The 12,016-nt window shown below is 31.3% G+C and overlaps 1 protein-coding gene across 1 annotated transcript; it reads right to left on the bottom strand.

Moving 5' to 3' along the window:
* On the bottom strand, nt 1-7,278 carry LOC108224361 (V-type proton ATPase subunit C). Its single transcript, XM_017398942.2, has 11 exons — nt 7,076-7,278; nt 6,891-6,959; nt 6,676-6,803; nt 6,493-6,592; nt 3,655-3,722; nt 3,122-3,263; nt 2,107-2,223; nt 1,755-1,880; nt 1,137-1,220; nt 980-1,059; nt 1-468 (listed from the first exon to the last, which is right to left on the bottom strand). Exons 1-11 carry the CDS (start codon nt 7,193-7,195, stop codon nt 372-374), a joined length of 1,131 nt encoding a protein of 376 aa, XP_017254431.1. The 5' UTR covers nt 7,196-7,278; the 3' UTR covers nt 1-371.
* Between the last annotated feature and the right edge of the window lie 4,738 nt (nt 7,279-12,016).

Below are 12,016 nucleotides of genomic sequence, written 5' to 3'. Positions count from 1 at the left end.
GGTATCCAACAAATATACAGAACTTGTGTTGCATATAAATGTGCTTCATGAATCATGATACGTACTTGAATGAAGATTCTAAAGAGTAAGTACACAACTTTCGTAACTTCTTGTTGTGACCGACTTATATACGCCACTACTAAAGAAAATAGCCAATGTTGTACAGCCTTAAAACTGGGACACGTAAACAAACTAAAGCCTCGATACAGAATTGGAGAGAGAAATAAGGTGCTTATACAAATTACATACACTCAATAAAGTTATATATTTGGGTAACTGACCCTATAATACAGCAAGTTCCGAATCTCTCTCTTATTCGATGATGCCCAATGAAGAATTTTAGATGCATAGTGACACTGCAAATGCCTAACTCATATAAGATTAATGGTAAAGGAAACATAAGGATATGCATCAGCATCACCTCCGAAACCGCCCATGCTTCCTTCATCTTCAACTTTCCAAAATGTACTGCAGTTGCATACCAAAAATATATTAACTTGATAATCCAGCAGTCAGAGGTTCAGGCAAACATTACAAAAAAAGAACATGTGGTTCACTGACCACTAAAAAGTGGGTCATCTAAGTATTTAACTCAATCTCCATGTGAGAAAAAACCTCAGGAGCGACATTTAAACAACATGTCTGGAGTAAGGGAGAGATTATACTGGTCTGGTTCAGGACCACCATAAAGTTGGGAATGGTAGACTGAACATGGAGAGCTCAGAGCTCAGGTCCTATCAGTTTGATTGTGACCTTTTTATGGAGATCCTTAGCATATTGAAAAAGACTTGCATGATGTGCTTCATCATAGTTTATACAACACAACTATACCTGAAGTCACTTAGCATCCTAGTTTACTCTACAACACTAGTTAACGTATAGTAACATAGTTCATCATGACTTGTCCGGGTCTCTAAATAATGGCAAGAAAACTAAATCATAAAATAATGGCACAAAATATTAAATTTCCCACTATTACCTGTTTGAACTGTCTGATAATCCCTCTAATATCGAACGTACTTTCTTCTCGCTTTTTACAGATGGCGACAACACAACAGACTGAAACAATTCAAAAATGCTCAGAAGAAACCTAATGAAGAAGGCGAGGAGAATAGAGAAAAGTGCATTTTAGTTACCAAGAATGTCGGCGGCAATCCATATCTTAGAATACTTTCTACAGACACACGTACAGCACAAAAGTGCATCCAGGAAGTGAAAACCTGTAGGGAATTCAATCAGTCCAGAAGTTCTAAGATTTATTCGTAATTACGAAGAGAGAGAGAGATAACTTCAACAAGAGAACATGTGAATTTTTGAACACGGATAACGGAAGTTAATGCTTTATGTAATGGTTATCACTTTGTTCCAGACGAGCATGGTTACATCAAGTACACTGGGTATCAACTGGACAGAAAAGAACTCAATATATAAACAAAAAGAAACATAGCACTATAAAATTATATAGAGACATTATTGATTGGTTAGAGCAAGCAGTTTTGTGAATCTCAGTAGTTGGCTCATATTAGTGGTAGAACCAGAAAATGAAGGGGAGGGGGCAATATATAGGCCCAAATTTTTAACAGATCAAAATTTTTAAAATTACAACGAAGGACTATAGGGCAGCCTCTAAACCGTTGTCATTAAGGAGATCTCATTCTACTGCAAACTCAAAAAGGTTTATTGTGCAACAAAAAAAATAAGTCATAGAATAAAACACAGGAGTAATCTGAATAGAACTTGTTTAGGACATGCACCTCCCCATAACTAGCATAGCACCACTGAAGGAGAGAGCTCCTTAGAGTATCCTGGTCTCGCAGCAATTTTTCAAGCTCCTGCTTCCGAGACTCTTGTGTCTCTGAGTTGTATTCAAAATCCCGGACCTAAAACATATGCAAAATTTATTATGCAATCTACAAACAGTTTAAACGAGATAATTACATTATATGAATGTGTAGATTACTATATTTAACTGTTAGTGGCCAAGTGCAAAGTGGGATCAGTATAAAATGTGAACTTGATTACATCAAAACTATAAATAGATGTTAAATTATAGATTACTGCTTTCATAAGACAATAAAGACATCATTTTATAGAAAAAAAACTTACTTGAAAACCTCTTTCACGTGCCTTGGTCCTAAAATTGTCAGCATCGCGATTGAATAAAGTAACAGTATAAAGAGCATATTCATTGTCCTCGTGTAGCAACTTTGATGATCTGGGAACCTACAACAACTTGTGCAATCAGAATACAGATTATTTTAATACTGACATATATTCAGGACAAAGAAGAAATGACTGGCGAGACACATACACTTTAGTTAACACCTTGACCTTTCAAGTATGTCCATTTGAGGCGATGACTGTCATCACATTAACCCTCAAATAAAATTCCTTACCTCTGTACCCTTATATTGTGTTTGGTTAGGGAGAATAAGATATAATGAAATGAGTGAATATAAGAAAATGCAATAGAGGTAGGAGGGAAAATTGTGTGTGTGTGTGTGTGTGTGTGTGGGGGTGGGGGGGGGGGGGGGGGGATGGTAGGTTTGAGAATTGAGCAGTTCTTCTCAAAATGGTAGGTTTGAGCTTAGTTTAGGTTGTTAGGAATGGGATGAGGGAAGGAAAGAAATTTTCAACATTTACCCATAATATAGTTCAAGTCTCATTACATTTGTTCCAAATTCATTCATCCCAACCCAAACAACATAAAAGTATTTCTTTTGTACATCTCAACACTGTTTCGAAAGTTAAAATCCAATTCTACCCTCACCGAATACTTAAATTCCGCTTAAATTGACCGGAACACTGTAATATTTTAAATGCTTAGGTTTAGCAATTTTCATAAGGCTTACATGCATGGGAGCTGCACGGAAGGATGATGAATATGCATTTGTTAAACAACTTGCCTTGTTGGAGGCATAGGACCTTGGTGGTTCTTTTTTGTTTGTTGCAGGGTTCATGTGTGTTCAAACTTCAAATGGACATAAGTAAAGGGCCTAAGTGCTAAAAACCCTTACTTTATATAGATAAAAAGAGAATGGCACTTTAAATGTAGTGAAGCAAAAATATATTGCACCCCATATTATAACTATATACGCCAACACTAAAATGAATAATTTACCACATAAGTTGTAAGTGTCTCATAACTTGACAGCCAATCTTTCTGTGAATACTTGGGCACAACAGCAAGGAGTGTCACCAGATGTTCTGATGTGACAAGATCCTGAGGCTTTACTATATTAGACAGATCACGAACAGCTAAACTGGAAGAAGTAGAAAAGAGGGAAGGAGATATTAATGAAATAATCTGAAAATATAGTGCAACGTGATTACTTCTCCAACACTGGACACTGTCTCGGTTTCCGAGGAATGAACAGCAACCAGCGCTTACGAATGTACAACAAATACTCGGGATGCAACATCCAAAACTTATACTTAATCCTATGAACACTTTACCACCCTAAGCAAAAAGGAAAATCTTTATTATAACGTCATAAAAGTGACAGACACAGAAGCTTGACTGTTCAAAATGGGGCACAAATTAAACTGGGCCAAGGACATGTAATTAATATTCCAAATAGGCACAGAAAAAAGCATCCAAATTCTAGATCCAAAAACGTTCGAAAATGATGTAACACTGAGATACATGCTTACCTTCCAGTTTGCTTTCTGTTTATGGCATTAAGTTGACTGCGAACGTTGTTATATTCAGCAACCCGAACCTTGCATAGAAAACACAGAACTATATAAAATTCTCGTTCAACACTTCAATATAACACATTAAATAAAAATGCAACAATGTGAAACTGAGTGCCACATTTGAGCTAGTATACATATCAATAGTACAAAAGGACATGCAACAGTGAAAACTGAATAGAGCTTAGTATAGAGAGATGCAAACAGCAATAATGTAAATCATGACATTAAACAACCCCTATGCATAGAACAAGGAACTTCTAGCCATATATCTGTAGACAAAACTGGACCATGTGACATTTGGAATAAACAACCATTTCAGCAAAACATATTATGACAGACGGGCAGAAAAGCTGAAAATGAAATCTGCACTTGGTATGTTTGTCATATAAAAAAACAAAACTGAAGACTATATTACTTGAGGGCAAATGATTTTGAGCATGATATAATTAAATTACTTGCTAATTGTTTTACCTTAAAGTAAAGTTCATCATGCTTCCATGCCCTCTTGCCCACATACTACTTACAGTACTACATTTTCGAAACTACCACATTTGACAATTTGCTATGCACATCTCAACTACTTTGCCTAATTCCATGAGGATTATTTCCTTCAAGTCTTATTTCAAGGACTACAATGGGTTGGGAACAACACAAACATAATCATTGAAATGTGAACTAGTAAAAATTCCTCATACAATTAGCTATAATAGACAAAATGTTTAACTTTAATATCGCAAATGGTAATTCCAAAAGTATTGTAGCACCGCGGGATGACGGCTAAAGTGCATTTACACATAATGCACTTTACTCTTTATATTATATTTAGATGAGAATATGTATTAAAAAAATTGTATCATCAACTAATATTCAGACATATGGTATATTTATCTACTAAAAAAATCATATATGTGATGATAGTTATTAGGAACCCTGATGATGATTATTCAAATAGAGGCCTATAGGGTTATTCTCTTGTTATCCAAAACAAATTTAAACCAGTAAAAGGAGATGATGCTAGGACAGATTTAAGAACAATTGATTTATGACATTAAAAGATAAAGAAATGAACTGGCATGACTCAACCACGGAGAACCGTTACCTGTAGAATTTCCTGAACATAGAAGGGAGAAAGGGTGATGGATTGCAACCCATTAAAAAAAAAGACTCGGTTCAATATTCAATATATCTCATTTTATTAAGTCTGCGATGACATATGGACATGTGGGCACATCCTTACATAGATGATAGAAAAACCTAATTAAACAACCTCATGGGTTGAGGTCTATAACCAATTAGGATTATTACATTTAAACTAGATTATCAGCGTTGATCTTTCATTGTACTTATCCTCCAACACTACAGACTTGGGCACCATTTGATTTATCTTATTTTTCAAAAATAAGTCACTTATTTCTGAAATTAGTACGTAAATATATACTTTTTTCTACAAATAAGTAACTTATTTATGCAAATAAGAAATGTTAAACATCTATTAAATACTTAATACTAAAAAATATTACGTAAATGTGAAATTTTTTCCTGAAACAAGTCCTTAGCTTCATCAAATAAGGCAGGCCAAACATGTCCTTCATTAGGACAAGAAAGAGTGTCCAGGTGTTGACCAAGTTTATGTATAACGACTAGGTACAATTTATCAGCACATGACCATAAAATACAATTCATCGACACATGCCCTTTTCTTCAGTAGATTGGAATTTAAATAAATTAATCTTTGCTTTCATTTGTGCTGAATAGTAAATAATATATAGTGAGTTTCTCTCTCTTGCATCTTCAAATATTGGATTGTAAGAAATTACATTAATTTTTATACTAGCTATACACACGAAATGATTATTCCCAAGAATTCAGAGGATGAACTGTTTTTTGCCTGCCACTGTCACTGACTACAGACGTAACATTACGACGAAAACATCTAGCTAATTGTAGTTTGATCTGGATTAAATCCTAGATGATGTGTACTTAAGACTTTCTCAATAGAACCTGTTTCTCTTTGGAATAACAATAGTTGTAGCTTGGTGCTTGAGTGACTTTTATGTACTCCCTACGTCCCAGTGAATTGTATACAGTTTCCTTTTTGGGACGTCCCATCAATTGTATACATTCCAAAAGTAGTAAACTTTTATAATATAAAATATCATTACACCAACTACTTTCCTCCACTATCTCTATTTTATAATAATATAAACACTATTACACCCACTACTTTCCCCCACTATCTCAAATCTATTATTAAATATTAATGGGTCCCACCACTCTACCCACTTTTCATCCAACTTTACTCATTTCTTACACAATTTATTGGTCTCCGTGTCCCAGCCATTTGTATACAAATGACTGGGACGGAGGGAGTACAAATTATACCATGCATTGTAACAAATCAGTTAGTCTAATACCTGTAGCAATTATATAAATTTTCAATCTATGTTAGCCATCTACAATAGTATGCCAGGTAAAGTAAAAACAAAAGATCCTGGTAATCGCTAAGTTATCTAAAGAGACAATAGAAAATGCAGGATAACTTTGTGATGCTCCCCCCGGATATTTCTTTAAGTTGTTCCTGATTATTAACTCTGTATTTCTTTGCAATTCTAGGACTGATAACTCACTAGTGAATATTATGTAATTTTTTCGTGTATCTTTCTTCACATAAAAAAGGAAATTAAACAAGATTAAGCATTGCAACTAAACTTAGGCCCTTGATAGATTATATTCACATTAATTTCACAGGGTTGAAAGTGCAACACGAAATAAACCAAAGTAGGTTAATAGTACCTTAAGATCATCTTCTATCTTAGCAACTTGTACATGGATGCCATCAACAATCTCTTTAAGAGGAGACATCGTCGGATACCTAGCCTCATCCCACACAAACCTAACAACCATAAAGATGGAAACTTGCAAGTCAGATAAATCCAAAAATTAACAGTATTTTATTAAATCAAGGGACATTGTTACCTAGTAAGATAAGAATCAACAGGAACTCCATCGACAGTCAAGGAAGTACTATTAACACCAGAAACCCTTTCCAAATCCTCGATCTGACGACGTATCTTATGTGACGCAGCTTCAATGAAGTTATTAGACTGCAGAATTTTCAGCAAATTAATATAAGAATTCAATCTTGTGAAATTGAAATTGATTTATATATAAAAGGGACCATCATTCATCACCTTAATAAGATCATCGCTAAGTGATAGAAGGGAATCTAAAGTGCCAACACGAAGATTGGGAATATTGAACTGCAAAATTGGAAAGAGGATTATTGTGATCATCTCTAATGATCAAGTGGTTAGAGAGAGATAGAGAGAGGGGAGGGGGAGAGAGAGAGGGAGAGAGGGAGAGAGAGAGAGAGAACCCTGTAGAGAGGAGTGTCGAAGGAGTTTTTGGAGATGGAATCTTGCAAGCGAGTCCAAAGAGAAGAGGCGGAAGAGGAGGCTTGGAGTGGGAGAGAGACAATCCAATATCTCGTCGCCATTGCTTCACTACCTCCAGATACAGAGATGGAGGACACACAAGTGTTCTGTTCAAGATTTTTTATTTCTTCCTTTTCTTCCTTTTCCTTCAGGAGATGAAAAGCCGCGTGCTGCGGCGGTTTATAAAAATTATATTAATAATTTAATATTGATATTTATAAATAAAATAAATTTACGGCAGCATATAAAAATTATATTAATGATTCAAAATTAATATTTATAAAACAAAATAAATTTTATTTTATAAACATATCGATGCAATACTAATATTAATATATAAAATTGCAAAATTTGACTATAATTCATGAGTTAAAAAATGAAAATAAAAATCTGCATGTAATTAATGATTCAAAGCACGACAAATCTTAATTTTAGTTGTGTTTAGCATATGTGCGTAAAAGTCTGAAACATATTGAGATACAACTCCGAAACCATCCTTAATTTTAATGGGATAAACATTATATTCTAGTTGTACAAACATTAATCATCTCGACAATGATTCCTTTCTTTTTTGGATTGGTTGTCCGCAAAAACATCAATTCAAATCCATGAGATCGCGGTCTATAACTACTCTTACTTCCAAGTCACAACGACTTTTATTTTTTTCATACTGTATAAACAGTCTTCACTTAAAAGATTCTTGAACCGAACAAACAGATATTGTGAAAGTGTTACATGAATAATCTTTTCTTTTTTACAAAGTAAATCATATAACAACGAACATGTCCGATGAACAAAGCAAACATTATAAAAGAATAACGAACAAATATATATCCCTAACAGTTAATTTATCGACCTTTTCATCCATCAAGACTATATTGTTCTCCCGTGTTTGGATTTGTCGACTGCCACATCCTGGGAACTCTTACTCTTACTCAGTAATCATCTCTAGCGTCATTCAAAGCATCTAGCATAGTGTAACTCATCATTGTATTAGATGAACAAGACAAATAAGCTCAAAAAAAATTGTGTACGTTAAATTTTATGATGTCCGACCTCAATTTATAGGGGTTGATTTGAGAAAAGACTGGTTATCAAAAATACTTTCTGTTTTTGATATACATTTTTTCCAAAAATATGATGATACTTTCATATTCTGGTTTGATTTTGATATTTTGAAAAAGGTAGTTTTGAAATTTTCTTCAAATATATACAGAACTAAAAAAAAAAGTTTTTATTTTTGATATTTTTTCATCCAAAAATTCCAGAAAATTAGAAAAATAGAACGGAGCTCTCTAAGAGACGCCACCTAAACGTCTCATGCTTCTTCTTTATATAAGTAGGGCCTGTTTGTTTAACAGAAGCAGCTTCTGCTTCTGGCTTCTACTTTTCTTAACCCGTTTGTGTAAAGAAGCAAAAGCACTTTTAAGAAGCTGAGAATCCTAACTTCTCTCTCACAGCTTCTGCTTCTTTTCCAAACACTTTATTCACTTATTTACTTCTCACTTCTGCTCCACTTCTCTACTTTAAGCAAAAAGTCACTTATTTTAAGCTTGCCCAAACGGCCCCGTATATTGATGATTTTCCCCGAATTTCATTTTGAGTTTTTTTTGGTCACAAAATTTCATTTTGAGTTATCGTCTAATGAATCTTGTAATGGTTTATCAAATTTAATACCACACTTGTTAATTTATCTAATTATCTACACGAATAATTTATTTTTTTGAGTAAATCTACATGAATAATTTAAACTTATCTCTTTGTTGTTACTAGTTGAGAAGCCCCGCGGTGCGGCGGCCTATAAAAATTATATTAATAATTTAATATTAATATTTGTAGAATAAATAATTTTGTGGTTGTTTATAAAAAATATATTAATATTTCAAAATTAATATTTGTTTGATAAAATAAATTTTATATTATAAAAATTTTGATGTAATACCAATACTAATATATAGACTATAATTCATGGTGAAAAAATGAAAATAAATTTATACACGTAAAGATAGTAATCATTAAAAAAACTAATAGCAAAAAAAAAATAGACCATAAAAGAATAATAATTTTTAGCTAATAAATAGGAATCATAAAATAAAAATAATTAATAAAATAAAATTAGAATCATATATTGATTTTGTGATGATGTAAATGATTTTTGATTAGTATTGTATTTGACGGACACGGGAGGCGGCCCAAACTAATTTTTATCTAAATAATAATAAATTTTTTATTAGTATTATGTTCGAGAAAGTGGCTAAAATAATTTTTTATTTATGTTATAATATATTTTTTTGCTAAAAGGAGACCACGGTTCAAAATAATTTTTATCCAATTAAAATATTTAATTTTATCATAATTAGAATAATTTTTATTAGTGTTGTGTGTGACATATGGAGACTCAAACTAATATTTAAATTCCAATATTTTGTTATTAGTATTGTGTTTGACAAAATAGCGGCTCAAACTAACTTTGATCTAAATTATAATATTTAATTTTATCATAAAAATAATAATTATGGATTAATATTGTCTTTGATGTGAGGGCGGTTCGAACTAATTTTATTATTAATATTGTGTGTGACAGGATGACCACTTTAACAAATTATTATACTAATCATAATATTTTTTTTATCAGTGATATGTTTGACCGGAAGATGACTCAAAATAATTTTTATACTATTATAATAATATTCGTATTAAAATTTATACAAAATTTATAATGCCGCCGCGAAGCGCGGTTTTATTCAGTAGTCAATATATATATATAAAGGAGGATGCGAACGTCTGTCAGATTACTCGATTCAGTCTTCTGATTTTTCTTAAATTTCGGAGAAAATATAGTTATAATTCAAAAAATCATGTTCAAGAATTCTAAAAGTAACACAGTTCTTTTCTTATTGAATTCTAATTAAAAAATTAGGTTTAAGAATTTTAAAGATAATATAATTTTTTTCTTATCAAATTCTAGACATAATACTCTAAAATCTAGAAAAGAAATTATAAAAGTAATACGATTGTTTCTCTTATTTAGCAATCATAAAGGTAATATAATTCTTATTTAATTTTTATTTTTAATTACCAGCTCACTAACGCCTAACGGAGCTTACTAACACAGTCGACCACCATAGCTCCGCATCCTACCGCATCATCATTCTATAAGGCCACTGCTACTTTCACTAGACTCACGTGTGACTAGACTCACGTGGCGTTAAGGTATGTGGAGTGCAAACTTTTCATTTAATTTTTTTAATTTTTTGAAAGAAAATATGTAAAATAATTAAAAAATAGTAATTGTAAAAGAAATATAATTCTAAGTAGTTAAGAAATAGGAATTTTAACAAAAATATAATAACTAAAATCTATGAAATCCTAAATAGTTAAGAAATAGGAATCTTAAAAATAAAGAGAGATAATTCTAAACAATTAAGAAATATGAATCCTAAAGAAAAATATAATAGCTAAAATTTATGAAATTGGATATATTTATCCAATTATAATTATAATTTTATCATAATGTAAATGATTCTTTATTACTATTGTGTTTGAAGGGAGTGCGGCCAAAATTAATTCTTATCTAAATAATAATAAATTTTTATTAGTATTATGTTTGACGAGAAAGCGGCTAAAATAATTTTTTATCTAAGTTATAATATAATTTTTTATTAAATCAGGCCGACAGCTTAAAATGATTTTTTATCCAATTATAATCTTTAACTTTATCATTATTATAATAATTTTTATTAGTAGTGTGTTTGACGGTAGAGCGATTCAAACTAATATCTATATTATAATTTTTTGTTATTAGTATTGTGCTTGACAAAAGAGCGGCTCAAACTAATTTTTATCTATATTATTATATTTAATTTTATCATAATTATAATAATTCTTGATTAATATTGTCTTTGATGATAGGGCGGGTCAAATAATTTTTTTTATTAGTATTGTATTTTACATGAGGGCCACTTAAACAAAATTTTACATTAAATTATATTATTTTTTATTAATGATATATTTAAAATTAACGGAAACATGACTCAAAATAATTTTTATGCAATTAAAATATTAATTCGTATCAAAATTTTTAAAAAAAATTCTTGATTAATAGTATTGTGTTTCAGGGGAGGACGGCCCAAATTAATCTTTATCATAAATTTTCTATTAGTATTATGTTTGACGGGAAAGCGGTTAAAACAATTTTTTATCTAAGTTATAATGTATTTTTTTTATTGAAACGGGACCACGGCTTAAAATAATTTTTATCCAATTATAATCTTTAACTTTATCATAATTATAATAATTTTTTATTAGTATTGTGTTTGACGGGTGACTCAAACTAATATCTATATTATAATTTTTTGTTATTAGTATTGTGTTTGACAAGAGAGCGGCTCAAACTATTCTTTTTATTAGTATTGTGTTTGACAAGAGGGCCTAATATTTTTTATTAATAATATGTTTAACGGGAACATGACTCAAAATAACTTTTACGCAATTATAATATTAATTTGTATCAAAATTTATAAAAAATTCATAACGCCGCCGTGAAGCGCGGCTTTATTCACTAGTTTTAACTATAATCTAAAATCTTAATTGAATACTACCAGATTACATAGCATATTATATACTTATATATAATAAGCGTAAGGGAGATAATTTGGTCGCATGGTCACATGGTCCAAAAGCTTATCATCTGTTGGATCGTATATTGAGCAAATAAGTACCGTTAGATTAGAACAAAATTAACTATTAATTCTATAAGGCAACTGATATCTAATTGCATCTTTATAATTCCTTTTCTGAATTCAAAACAAATTCTGTCTTTCACATGTTTATGATTTTTTTAATCCAAAATAAATATATCCTACCAGCTTTAATTGTGGAAT

Source organism: Daucus carota, chromosome 6 (assembly GCF_001625215.2).
Source record: "Daucus carota subsp. sativus chromosome 6, DH1 v3.0, whole genome shotgun sequence".
In the NCBI taxonomy this organism is placed as follows: Eukaryota; Viridiplantae; Streptophyta; class Magnoliopsida; order Apiales; family Apiaceae; genus Daucus; species Daucus carota.
This window is presented reverse-complemented; position numbering and strand designations above follow the sequence as displayed.

Excerpts from the sequence above, each read along its gene's own strand:
- LOC108224361 (XM_017398942.2), bottom strand. The coding sequence starts at position 7,195 with ATGGCGACGAGATATTGGATTGTCTCTCTCCCACTCCAAGCCTCCTCT. Across the intron at positions 6,593-6,675 it reads GTTGATTCTTATCTTACTAG|GTTTGTGTGGGATGAGGCTA; the intron begins GTAACAATGTCC and ends TATGGTTGTTAG. Across the intron at positions 3,723-6,492 it reads AGATAGAAGATGATCTTAAG|GTTCGGGTTGCTGAATATAA; the intron begins GTACTATTAACC and ends TTTCTATGCAAG.